Source organism: Ursus americanus, chromosome 17 (assembly GCF_024610735.1).
Source record: "Ursus americanus isolate L20-20 chromosome 17, mUrsAme1.1.p, whole genome shotgun sequence".
NCBI classification, from domain to species: Eukaryota; Metazoa; Chordata; class Mammalia; order Carnivora; family Ursidae; genus Ursus; species Ursus americanus.
The window spans coordinates 37,635,142-37,649,290 of record NC_142143.1 but is presented as its reverse complement, the minus strand read 5'-3'; the positions used below and the strand labels follow the sequence as shown (position 1 = coordinate 37,649,290).

The following is a 14,149-nucleotide window of genomic DNA, read 5'->3' as shown; positions in this document are numbered from 1 at the left end:
ATGCTCCCATAAATTCCAAAGGGTTGCAGATTGGATAAAAAGACATGACCCATCCATTTGCTGTCTACAAGAGACTCAATTTGAACCTAAAGATACAGTCAGACTGAAAGTAAAGGGATGGAATACCATCTTTCACGCCAGTGGACCTCAAAAGAAAGCTGGGGTAGCAATTCTCATATCAGACAGATTGGATTTTAAACTAAAGACTATAGTTAGAGATAAAGAAGGGCACTATATTATTCTTAAAGGATGTGTCCAACAAGTGGATATGACAATTATAAATATATATGCCCCCACCAGGGGAGCAGCAAGATACACAAGCCAACTCTTAACCAGAATAAAGAGACATATAGATAAAAATACATTAATAGTAGGGGACCTCAACACTCCACTATCAGCAATAGACAGAGCACTGGAGCAGAAAACCAACATAGAAACAAGAGCTTTGAATGCCATACTCGACGAGTTGGACCTCATAGATATATATAGTACACTACACCCCAGAACCAGAGAATACTCATTCTATTCTAATGCCCATGGAACATTCTCAAGAATAGACCATGTTCTGGGACACAAAACAGGTCTCAACCGATACCAAAAGACTGAAATTATTCCCTGCATATTCTCAGACCACAACGCTTTGAATTTGGAGCTCAACCACAAGGAAAAATTTAGAAGAAACTCAAACACTTGGAGACTAAGAACCATCCTGCTCAGGAATGATTCGATAAACCAGGAAATCAAAAATCAATTTAAGCAATTTATGGAGACCAACAAGAATGAAAACACAACAGTCCAAAACCTATGGGATACTGCAAAGGCAGTCCTAAGGGGGAAATACATAGCCATCCAGGCCTCACTCAAAAGAATAGAAAAATCTAAAATGTAGTTTTTATATTCTCACCTCAAGAAGCTGGAACAGTAACAGAGGGACAGGCCTAATCCACGCACGAGGAAGCAGTTGACCAAGATTAGAGCAGAAATCAATGAATTAGAAACCAGGAGTACAGTAGAGCAGATCAACAGAACTAGAAGCTGGTTCTTTGAGAGAATTAATAAAATTGACAGACCACTGGCGAGACTTATCCAAAAGAATAGAGAAAGGACCCAAATTAATAAAATTATGAATGAAAAAGGAGAGGTCACAACCAACACCAATGAAATTGGAAGGATTATGAGAAACTTTTATCAACAGCTTTATGCCAATAAATTAAGCAATCTGGAAGAGATGGAGGCCTTCCTGGAAACCTACAAACTACCAAGACTGAAACAGGAAGAAATTGATTTTTTTAACAGGTCAATTAATTATGAAGAGATTGAGTCAGTGATAAACAACCTTCCAAAAAACAAAACTCCAGGCCCGGGTGGTTTTCCTGGGGAATTCTACCAAACATTCAAAGAAGAAATAATACCTATTCTCCTAAAGCTATTTCAAAAAATAGAAACAGAAAGAAAGCTACAAAACTCATTTTATGAGGCCAATATTACCTTGATCCCCAAACCAGGCAAAGACCCCATCAAAAAGGAGTATTACAGACCAATTTCCCTAATGAATATGGACGCCAAAATCCTCAACAAGATCCTGGCTAATAGAATCCAGCAGTACATTAAAAGGATTATCCATCATGACCAAGTGGGATTCATCCCTGGGATGCAAGCGTGGTTCAACATTCGCAAATCAATCAGTGTCTTAGATTTTATCCAGAAAGAAAAATTCAAAAGTCATATGATTCTCTCAATAGATGCAGAAAAAGCATTTGACAAAATACAGCATCCTTTCCTGATTAAAATGCTTCAGAGTGTAGGGATAGAGGGTACATTCCTCAATCTCATAAGGACCATCTATGAAAAGCCTACAGCAAATATCATTCTCAATGGGGAAAAGCTGGAAGCCTTTCCCTTAAGATCAGGAACACGACAAGGATGCCCACTCTCGCCACTATTATTCAACATAGTACTAGAAGTCCTTGCAACAGCAATCAGACAACAAAAAGGGATAAAAGGTATCCAAATCAGCAAAGAAGAAGTCAAAATGTCTCTCTTCACAGATGACATGATACTCTATATGGAAAACCCAAAAGAATCCACTCCCAAACTATTAGAAGTTATAGAGTAATTCAGTAATGTGGGGGGATACAAAATCAATGCTCAGAAATCAGTTGCATTTCTATACACGAATAATGAGACTGAAGAAAGAGAAATTAGGGAATCCATCCCATTTAAAATAGCACCAAAAACCATACGTTACCTTGGAATTAACTTAACCAGAGACGTAAAGGACCTATATTCTAGAAACTATAAATCACTCTTGAAAGACATTGAGGAAGACACAAAAAGATGGAAAAATATTCCATGCTCATGGATCGGAAGAATTAACATAGTTAAAATGTCCATGCTACCCAGAGCAATCTACACTTTCAGTGTTATCCCGATCAAAATACTGATGACATTTTTCAAAGAACTGGAACAAATAGTCCTTAAATTTGTGTGGAACCAGAAAAGGCCCCGAATCTCCAAGGAACTGTTGAAAAGGAAAAAACAAAGCTGGGGGCATCACAATGCTGGATTTCGAGCTGTACTACAAAGCTGTGATCACAAAGACAGCATGGTACTGGCACAAAAACAGACACACAGACCAATGGAACAGAATAGAGAACCCAGAAATGGACCCTCGGCTCTTTGGGCAACTAATCTTTGATAAAGCAGGAAAAAACATTTGGTGGAAAAAAGACAGTCTCTTCAATAAATGGTGCTGGGAAAATTGGACAGCTACATGCAAAAGAATGAAACTTGACCACTCTCTCACACTATACACAAAGATAAACTCCAAATGGATGAAAGACCTCGATGTGAGACAGGAATCCATCAAAATCCTAGAGGAGAACATAGACAGCAACCTCTGCGACATCGGCCAAAGCAACCTTTTTCATGACACATCTCCAAAGGCAAGAGAAAGAAAAGATAAAATGAACTTGTGGGACTTCATCAAGATAAAAAGCTTCTGCACAGCCAAGGAAACAGTCAAAAAAACTAAGAGGCAGCCCACGGAATGGGAGAATATATTTGCAAACGATGCTACAGATAAAAGACTGGTATCCAAGATCTACAAAGAACTTCTCAAACTCAATATGTGAGAAACAAATAAACAAACCATAAAATGGGCAGAAGATATGAACAGACACTTTTCCAATGCCGACATACAAATGGCTAACAGACACAAGAAAAAATGTTCAAAATCATTAGCCATCAGGGAAATTCAAATCAAAACCACACTAAGATACCACCTTACGCCAGTTAGAATGGCAAAAATTGACAAGGCGAGAAACAACAATTGCTGGAAAGGATGTGGAGAAAGGGGATCCCTCCTACATTGTTGATGGGAATGCAAGTTGGTACAGCCACTCTGGAAAACAGTGTGGAGGTCCCTTAAAAAGTTAAAAATTGAGCTACCCTATGATCCAGCCATTGCACTACCCCAAAGATACAGACGTAGTGAAGAGAAGGGCCATATGCACCCCAATGTTCATAGCAGCATTGTCCACAATAGCTAAATCATGGAAGGAACCGAGATGCCCTTCAACAGATGACTGGATTAAGAAGTTGTGGTCCATATATACAATGGAATATTACTCAGCTATCAGAAGGAACGAGTTCTCAACATTTGCTGCAACATGGACGGCACTGGAGGAGATAATGCTAAGTGAAATAAGTCAAGCAGAGAAAGACAATTATCATATGATTTCTCTCATCTATGGAACATAAGAACTAGGAAGCTCAGTAGGGGAAGTAAGGGATAAAGAAAGGGGGGATAATCAGAAGGGGGAATGAAGCATGAGAGACTATGGACTCTGAGAAACAACCTGAGGGCTTCAGAGGGGAAGGGGGTGGTGGAATGGGATAGACCGGTGATGGGTAGTAAGGAGGGCACTTATTGCATGGTGCACTGGGTGGTATACGCAACTAATGAATCATCGAACTTTACGTCAGAAACCAGGGATGTACTGTATGATAACTAACATAATATAATTTAAAAAATTAAAAAAATACTTTGTAAAGGAAAATGTGTTTATAATCTTTATTTACATTGTATATTTTGTACATATTGTTGGGGTCAGCCATTTTTAATTTTGGATAAACAAGCCAGCTTTCGGAGCATTCTCTGTCCTACTTCCGACTCTACTTGTCATGTGACCACGGTCATTACAATCTCAAAAGAGAAAAGAAAAATTAAAAAACCACACAGAAGAAAACAAAACAATCTTACTCCGGGGATTCCAGTAACATTTTTTGTGTATGCACTTAGCTATACTATAAACAGCTGGTTTGTATGAGATGGTTAAAAAAGCCAAAGATAAAAGGTTTCTTTTTTTTTTTTTCTTTTTCCTCTTTTTTGTTTGTCTATGAAGTGCTGCCGGCTTTGGCCTGCTTGATGCGTGTATAAACAACGTTGTCCAATAACAAACTGGAGTTTTATTGTGCTGAAAAAACTACAGACCAGAAAATGTTGTTATCTAAAAATATGTGGATTTTAAACTAGATTATCTGTAAAGTTTCTCCAAGCTTTACACACACTGAAAGGGAGGAAAGAAATTTTAGAAGGCTTAGCACTGTTTATTTTAGGGGAATAAAATCATGGATGATTTTTAATTTTTTTCTTTTTATCATTGTTTTATGATTTTTTTCTATAATGAATATGCATTACATGTGAATTGGACAAATATTTAAGAAAACAGTAGAGAGATTTTACTGTCAAACCTGGGTGTTGGTTCTTAGTAACCTGAAGGTATGTCGTTCATCCATTAGTAATGAGAACTATAAATGGGAATTGTCTCACCCCTCCATTGATTTGCTTACTACTTTACCTTTACTTAATGAGACTTTGGGGAAACTGCTAAGGGAATCTTGCTCCTTTTCTCATTACCTCTATGTGTACTGACTTACTCTCTACCTAGGGATGATCAGGCACAGGTCCTGGATCAATAGATCTCTCTCTCGCCCTCTCCACCCACACCCCACTCCATCACTGCATGCGCACACACACACGGCCTCGTCTCTCCCTTTAACCTTCAAGTCTCAGTTTTAATGTTACCTCCGCAGAGAGGCCTTACCTGAGCAATTTCAGAATTCCATTGCTACCTTGGGCTCACCATACTATCCCTGCTATTCTCAATCATATCTCTGTTCTTGCTCTTTTCTTCTAGAGCACTCTTGTCAACTTGTAATTTCATATGTGTTTCGTTTCTTGGCAAGCCTACTGTCTCCTTCCCCCCCACGAGTCTGAAGTTCCATCATGAAAACAGCAATGATCAGTTTTAGTCGCTGCTGTATCCCTAGGGTCTAACTAATATTGATTGAGTAAATGAATAAATGAACGCATGAAACAGCTCCTTTGTCCTTTCTCTGTCAAGAGTTTTATTCCCATGCAGTCATAGGCTGCAGCCAGTACTTTGCCAGCTCATAAGAGCCAACTGTTAATATTTCAGGGATTTGGTAAGCTAGTTGTTAAACTATTTAGTAGCTTGAAATCAGCCATGCTGAGAGTATTTCTACCATGGGCATTCGCAAATGTTACATGTCAAGGCTTTTTTCTCCCCAAATTGCTGGTTTGTTAGCACACTATAGCTCTCATCCCCTAAATCCAGCTATAAATATTGAGCTATCATGGCAAAAACCCTGGCCCATAGGTTACTTAAACTCTTTCAATAAAGAATGCTCACATTTTTATAAAAAATATTGAATATATGCTATAAAATGATTTCCCTGTTGGTAATACTCAAGTTTTTTAATAAGCAAAGCTATAATCTAAAATACGTATCTTTGATCTCCTGAAGTTTTTGTTTCTGTTTTTCAGATCCTTATGTGAAGATCCATCTGATGCAGAATGGCAAGAGGCTGAAGAAGAAAAAGACAACAATTAAAAAGAACACACTTAACCCCTACTACAATGAGTCATTCAGCTTTGAAGTACCCTTTGAGCAAATCCAGGTAATATTAACATAATTTTGTCTTCCCATTCAATTTGATTTCTTCAGACCACATAAATGAAAGACACAGACCTTGTAAATTATCAGCCACATGCCTTCATGAGAGTTGCCATTCTTATTCCCATGCACACTTGCTAATCAAGCGACATCAAGAAGGAAATGATAACATACAGCACAGGATGTGCTGACTCGTCAGCCAAAAACAGCTGGCATTCTGTTGAGCAGAAACAAAGTAGGAAAAAGAAAATCAACAGAAGGACTCTGCTAACTCAAAAAGTACCATAAAGGTTAAAAGGCAAAGAGAAAATGAACTTTCACTATTCATTCCCAGGTATGGAGTTCTCCTTATCACAGCCTTATAGCAAAAAAAAAAAAAAAAAAAAAAGAGAGAGAGAGAGAGAGAAAAGAAATATTTTGGTTGATGCTAAATATGCAGCATCTTTAATCTTTCATTATTAAGAGGTGATTAACAATAGAAAAACCAGACTAAGTCATATTTTTTTAATTGTTTAAATTTAGCCTCCTGTTTCTAAGTTAGAATGGATGGATATTTTTGTGAAGATGAAACCTTCATTTGCTAGATAATAATTGTTATGATAGGGAGTATTCTATTAAAGGAATCTGTGGATAACATGTTCAAAACAGGATGCTACATGCAGCCATGATAATAGTATATGATATTATTATTTAGCAATTTTTAAATAATTTTAGGTTCTCTTACCTCCTAACCATAATGAGACTCTTGGGACTCAAAGTTCACATCCAACAACTATCGGCTATTTCTTGCTAATCTTTAATGGATATTGGATATTAGAAAGTCACGTGCCTTAAAGCAACACTACTTTTACATTTTTTTAAATAATTGATATGGGTCTGTCTTTTCAGTCCTATAAAAGTTTGCTCACAACATGAAGGAGACATGAAGGGTAGATATCAAAACTACACCATGAAAATTTCTAAAGGTCCAGAATATAAAACATCAGCAAATATTCTTTAGTTGCATATTTTTACTTTAATCTAGAATCTAATTTAGAATACAGTATCTTATGAACAAATCACACCTTTACTCCATGAAGAAAGCTAATATAATAGCTACATTTATTGTATATTTATCATGTGCCTAGGCCCAATTTAAGCACTTTACATACATAATCTCATTGAGTCTTTACAATAACCTTATGAGAGAGGTTATTATCCCAGTTTTATATGAGGAAACCGAGGCTTAGAATCTCCTCACATATAAAATAGGAATAATAGAATCCACATCAAAGAAATTATGCATATAAAAGCACTTGGAATGGTGAACGCTCAGTAAATGGTTCCCATCACCATTAGTATTCACAGTGTTAATTTTGTCTCTTTTTCTAATTAACATTTTGTTAGAAAATAGATCTAACGATAAAATTAAAACAATAAATGAATCAGTGCTGTCTACTAGAACTCTGTGCGGATGGAAATGTTTTATCATCTGTGTGGTCCAGCACAGTAGTCATAGCCGCAAGAAAGTAATGAGCACCTCGGCCACCAGTGTGATCAAGGGACTTTATTAATTTTAATTTACTCCCATTTAAATAGCTACATGTGCCCAGGAGCTACTGTGTTGTATGGGGCAGCTCTTTCTCACATCACTTCATGGTCTTTTTTTTTTTTTTTAAGATTTTATTTATTTATTTATTTGAGAGAAAGAGAGAGAGAGTGAGAGAGAGCATGAGAGGGGAGAGGGTCAGAGGGAGAAGTAGACTCCCTGCGGAGCTGGAAGCCTGATGCAGGACTTGATCCTAGGACTCCAGGTCATGACCTGAGCTGGAGGCAAGTCACTTAACCAGCTGAGCCACCCAGGTGCCCCCACTTCATGGTCTTTATATAACCTTTCTCGTGTACATTTTCACATGGTAGCAAATTGCACATACTTACTTTCAACAGTTGTTATATAAGTGACATTGCAGAGGGCAGTGATCCCCTGTCCCCGGTCAGCTGGTTACTAGCCTGAACCAGTGAGGTCACTGCTTTGACCCACTGGCAACCCTCGAAGACATCCAATTTTCTCCAATTTATTTTGCCATATTTGTTCAGTGAACTCCATTTTGAGTTCTAAGAACTTACTCCTATGGAAACTAACACCTCCTGAAGTTTTGTTTTTTAATACTGCAAAACAATATAAGACAGGGTATTGTGATGAAAAATCCTATTGTAAACTTTCTTGAGCTACAATTCTACACCTGTAAAAAAAAAAGAAAGAAAGAAAGTAAATGTTCTTTTTCAACTATAAATTGCAGCAAATGTAAATATATTAAAAATGAAGAAGGGCGCCTGGGTGGCTCAGTTGCTTAAGCCTCTGACTTGGGCTCAGGTCATGATCTCTGGACTGCTGGAATCTACTCCCATATCAGGCTCCCTGCTCAGCAAGGAGTCAGCTTGCTTCTCCCTCTCCCTCTGCCCACCGTCCCTCCACCTGCCACTTGGGCCACACACACCCTCTCTCTCTCAAATAAATAAAATCTTTTAAAAAAATAAAGCACATTAAAAACAAGACATGCTGGGTTTCTGCAGCAGTATTTTAGAGGAGCTAGTATTCTGTCAGGACAGAGAGAAACTGAACCCATCATAGAGTACGTTAGGCATGGCAATAATGAGCCTGTCTTTGACTGCATCCTTCCTCTTTCTCGGCTTCTTGTCAATTTGTTCTTTTCTTTTTTCTTCCTTTCTTTTCTTTTTTAGTTTTTCCCAGGAGACTGCTTTCCTAGTTTTCCTAGAGAAACAATTGAGCATTTTACAGACTCAAATAAGGGTCTGGGTTTCCTTTAATCTGAGGTTATAAGATTATCTGCTTTCTATCTGTCTATCCCTATGAAATATATTATGAGCAAAATATGCTGATTTCCAAAAGTACATGTAAATGTTATACCCCCAAAATGTGTAAATAAACTATATATGCAGCTGCAAAAATTAATCCAAGGCCTTCAGAAGGATATTCTGTCTTGAGTACTATTAATCAGTACATTCCTAGGTGAAATAATCAAAACCCATTCCAACCATTCATTCCAACCTCCAAAAACCCCATTTTACCTTTGTGCATGATGTCCCTAATTAGCTCCTACCCCCCATTCCCTGCAATATGATTTCATCCTGATGAATTTGCTTGTGAAAAGTTCTGAGAATTTTTCTGAGAACCAAAGTGATTCTGTTCTCTGTTCCAAATACCATCCAGTGGACGGATGATGCCCTTGATAATGGAATCAGTCCGAGGCTGCGCAAGGGAAGACGGTCTGTTTCCTTTATTGCCAGCGTGTTGCATTTTACATTCTAAATTCCACTTTCAAGACTGGTCATTTTCTCTGCTGTGAAGCTGTCCGTGGGTGCCATCTCTTAGCACACTGGTATGATAATGCAGTCCGCAGAGTACAAAGTCCGCGAAAGGGCCAGAACTCAGCAGGAGCTTCCTCTGGTCCTGGCTTCCGTCATTACATTTTGTTCCTTTTAACTCTGGCCACCAAATGTTATGCATTTACTTTATTCTAAACTCCTCCTTTATCTCTGCACTCAGTTTCTAGATTAGAGCCCTCACATATTTTGACTAAGCAAATCCATTACTTAGTGCTTTCAGAAAGTGTGTCTTTCATATCATAATGGCATGGGTTTGCTTTCGCCAATGCAGGCAGTTCTAAAAAGTAAGTTATTAAATAAACTCTCACAATGTAATGGAACACCTGAAGTAAATCTTGTGTGGCCTGAAAAGTTATTTCCGTTTGAGATCAGCACTGGATATGCAACAGTTACTCAGCAAATGTTTATTGAGAAAATGGGGAAATTATCTTTAGTTATTACTGTTTAAAGATTTTCACTCTATTGTCACATTTAATGCTCACAATAATCATGTGATTATTGTACCGAATACCAATGCCAGAAATCTTGCTGATGAGTCAAATGAAACAAATGGACTTAGAGGTGGACACGGTTGGCAAGGACAGAATGGCATGGTGGATCACAGCACGGACTGTGAAACCAGCCCACTCGCTCCTTCCGTGACCCTACGCCGGGGACTTCACGGCATCTTCTTGGGTAATGGCAACATTGATAGGATCTATTGTGGGAAGTAACTGAGTAGTTCACGTAAAAGACTTAGAATTGTGCCAAATACCTGACGAAATAGGGACTGGACTCAGATTTTCACATTCAGGTCATTTTCAGTCTTGGCCTGGGGTTTTGAGACTGGTTCTTATTTCCAGTTGCTTAGCTCTCAAGGCAGCTTTGTAAGAGGGCAGGTTGATTAATGTTTCTTTTGTGTCCTCTTTCAGAAAGTGCAAGTGGTGGTAACTGTTTTGGACTATGACAAGATTGGCAAGAACGATGCCATCGGCAAAGTCTTTGTGGGTTACAACAGCACCGGGGCGGAGCTGCGACACTGGTCAGACATGCTGGCCAACCCCAGGCGACCCATCGCCCAGTGGCACACCCTACAGGTAGAGGAGGAAGTCGACGCCATGCTGGCGGTCAAGAAGTAAAGGAAAGAAGCCTTCCTGCGTTTGCCCACACAGTGCTCTTTAGCCAGTATCTGTAAATACCTCAGTAATATGGGTCCTTTCATCTATCCAGCCATGCATTTCTGACACAATTCAGTGGTACTTCAAATCCTGTTTTAATTTGCACAAATTTAAACGTAGAGAGCCCCTAAGCCCTTCATCATGCCACTGCCCTCCAAATCTCCTCTTCTTTTAAGCAATATGATGTGTAGATAGAGCATGACTGAAATTATTTATTGTATCACACTGTTGTATATACCAGTATGCTAAAGATTTATTTCTAGTTTGTGTATTTGTATGTTGTAAGCGTTTCCTAATCTGTGTATATCTAGATGTTTTTAATAAGATGTTCTATTTTAAATTATGTAAATTGACTGAGATATAGGAGAGCCGATAATATATTATATGGTAATTATAGTATTGTCTGCATTCCAGCAAAAATATCAACTTGTAAGGCACTAGTACGGTCAAACTGACATCTTAAAGGACAACTTAAACCTGAGCTTTCTATCGATCATTTGAGACCAAGATACACTGACACCACATATTTGGTGGGTGAATCCAATTTTGTAGAATTTCTTCACAGGCAAATTAGCATGATCTGAGCAGCATCCAGACTGACCTCCAGGAAGCATAGCCACAAACCAGAAGAGCGTCTGTCTGTACATATCTAAAAGCTAAAACCAGGGCTTCAGTCTTATGTTTGAGGAAGCAACTGAACAGGAGTCAATGATTTCATATAACTGCATATGGAGTAACAACATGATGGTGTTCCGTGTGTGCGTGTGTGTGTGTGTATGTGTGTGTGTGCGTGTGTGCATTTGCTTGGGGATGGGGTGGGTGGGAAGAAGCTGAGGAAAGAAGTCAGCATTTCTGAAATATTGCCTGACTATTTAAAAAGAAAAAAAAAAGTAGCTCTCCGTTATCACCTTTATACAAATGTGCATCCTGTGAATTCTGTTCCAGATTTCATACCTATAATAATTCCAAAAGGTTTGCACATTAGACTTTGTAACAAAATATTTTATTATATAAAACCATATTAGAAGGAATGCAGAATATTTTTAACACAGCAATCTGTGCTTATTACACAAAATTACTTTGTGGTAAACAGACAGTATTGTAATCCCATCAAAAGATGAAAAAATAAACAATTAGCCATAGTTCTGAATGCACTTCGATTAAGCCAAAACAGACAGCTAGTGATCTTTTTATATGCTCTTTTTACTTAAATAAGTTTTAATTTGTCCTTTAAAAAAAAAAGGTGAAACAATACCAAGAACAAGTTCTAGCAAACTGAAGCAACCTCTTATGTATACTAGATGCTTGATTTAGGAGGAGTTTTTAAATGTTCTCAATGTCATTATGTAGTAAATGGCACTATTATGAAGCTACTAGTCATTCCATAAGAGTCTTCAAGGACTGCTCTGTGTAACACTGTGACTGCCGTGTGTGCTTAGACACGTAGTTTCCTCAGTGGATAGCACTCAATTTATTCCGTAGTGATGTTGTAACAATACTGCCACTCCCTTCTACTGCACTGCCCAAGGTGTGTGTAGCACAAACAGTTCTCATTACAAAGGACCAATTCAGAACTGAAAAGCTATGCATAGGACGAGAAAGATACATAGACTGGGGTGGAACACACAGCATTTTGTCAAGCACTGTGCAATATTCCATATTTTTCCCCACTCTGGTAGACGACCACTTTGTGGAAGGGCGGCCTATTAGCTCACGTTGCATCCACGCGCTTCTGTGACCCATTTCAACTCCTAGGCCACAGACAGCGGTGGTGCCCTGAGGTGAAAGCTTATCTTCACGAGTACCAAAACAAGATGGAGGAAAACCAAGCATTAGTCTCATGTTCAGACTTCAGGATATCATGCCACGTTTTTTTAAAAACCACAGAGAATTCAAAAAGGGCTGATGGGAGGCTTCGCACATGGGGTTGGCTGTTTCCTGATAAAACTAGAATTCCTGTCATTCTTCTTTTCTCATCAAAGAAGAGACAAGCCCTTGGCCTTTCAGCCCAGTCACGGCAAACGCGTCAGGACTGGGATAGACACAAAGGACAAGGGAGTGTAACCTCTCTCTCTTCTGAGGAGGGTCCATACTTTTTTAAAAACATAGATAATAGAAGATGCACAAGTCATGATGTGAGATTAAATATCAGTTTGAACAGAAGAGTCAAATGAGAATCTTTCCAGTTTAAAAGACCAAACCCTACCAAAGAGAGGGAGTCGATTGACTTTTAAAAAATCCTTCGACATCAGAAACTGACATTTAATTTCACTGTATTCAGCTTTAAGTTGTTCACACTGGAGTAACACTTTAAGGCAAGCAGGTTCGAGCTGCCGAATACACATGATTTCTCGCATTAAAGTACTACTAATGCATTCTCTTGTAACACTGCCAGACATGGGACTGTCACCATAGAATTAGTTGGGACTATGCCATGTTTCACCAGTCAGTGACCGAACCTGCTTTAAGACCAAGATTCATCCTCAGATACGCCACATGTACCTTTCTGACAAAGCTGTGTAAAGTATTAGAAGCTGATGCTCTAGAAAGATCCTAGTTGCCTTTGTGTATATTTACTGCCTGCTTGAGTGTTTCTATGTGTGGGTTTTCTCTGTATCTTGTAGAAACGTTGGGGTGTTCTCTTCTGCCATATGGCTCGTGGCCCGCGAGCCAACTACTTTAGCTGTATTTACCTTCGTTTTTGATGAGGTGGTTTAAATTTTGTTTCACTTTGTGTAGTGACCCCACAGTAGTTTTCTGATTGTTGTTAAAAATGACTTAACATATTACATGGATATTCAATAAAAATGTTTTATTTCCTGTTGATGCTGCCGCCTTTCAACTCTTTCTCTTCCTTGACTCTGCTGCGGAATCAGAGGCCTGTGGACTTTGGGGGCTGCTGGAACAAAAGCCCGCACTGACTGCCGGGCCGAGGCGCACCTGTGAATACAGAAGGGCTGACGCAAAACAATGCCCAGAGAGCGCTGGCCGCCACTGCCCTGTGCTCCTCATTCTCCGTGTGTTTCTCTCTTCCTGTTTATCATCGGTTCATCCGGCACAACTTCAGGCTTTCTGCTCTGCCCAAAAGGTGTCCTCCAGGGTTTTTATTCTACAGCTTGAGTCAGACGGCCTCTCCAAAATGGGACTGAAAATAAGTTTTTCTAAATTCCATTCTCAGAGGGTAGCATGCCACATTAAATTCCCTGCCTACTGCCATGACTAGGTAAAACAAGTAAATATCTTTCCTCCACTAAATTCAACATTGATTAGTGCCTCTTGTATACTATGTTTTTACTAGATGCTAGAGAGACAACAAATGATGCAATAAGGTATTCCTGGTCCCAAGGAGCCCACAGCCTCAGACAGACACGTGGACACACTATCACAATACATAATGATGGCACCCTGAGTCTCTGAGAACCTTCTCTAGACCAATCACAGTGGATGCCATGGTGAGCCCTTCAGCACTGAGGCACTCAGCCTGCAGCTGCTAGAAGCCTTGCCTGATGGCAGCTCACAGCTGTGTCCTCTGCCCTCTACTGAGGAAGCCGCCTCACTAAGATCAGGCATCCTCCCTGGCCACATTCCACATTCCATGGCCTGCGCAGGATCTCTCTGAAGCAA

The 14,149-nt window shown here is 39.2% G+C and overlaps 1 protein-coding gene and 1 long non-coding RNA gene across 2 annotated transcripts in view; one reads left to right on the top strand and one right to left on the bottom strand.

Annotated features, from left to right (window-relative positions):
* The window catches only part of SYT1 (synaptotagmin 1), an 820,357-nt gene extending 807,008 nt beyond the window's left edge, over nucleotides 1–13,349 (top strand). Inside the window, exons 11-12 of the mRNA XM_045779553.2 lie at nucleotides 5,852–5,985; nucleotides 10,280–13,349. Of these exons, the coding sequence (XP_045635509.1) occupies nucleotides 5,852–5,985; nucleotides 10,280–10,486 (341 nt within the window). The 3' untranslated portion in view covers nucleotides 10,487–13,349. The remainder of the gene's footprint in view (nucleotides 1–5,851; nucleotides 5,986–10,279) is intronic.
* LOC123780587 (uncharacterized) lies at nucleotides 7,623–10,283 on the bottom strand. The gene is made up of 2 exons (XR_015727182.1): nucleotides 9,051–10,283; nucleotides 7,623–8,203 (listed from the first exon to the last, which is right to left on the bottom strand). It is a non-coding gene; the product is annotated as an uncharacterized LOC123780587 (long non-coding RNA).
* Nucleotides 13,350–14,149: the final 800 nt, after the last annotated feature.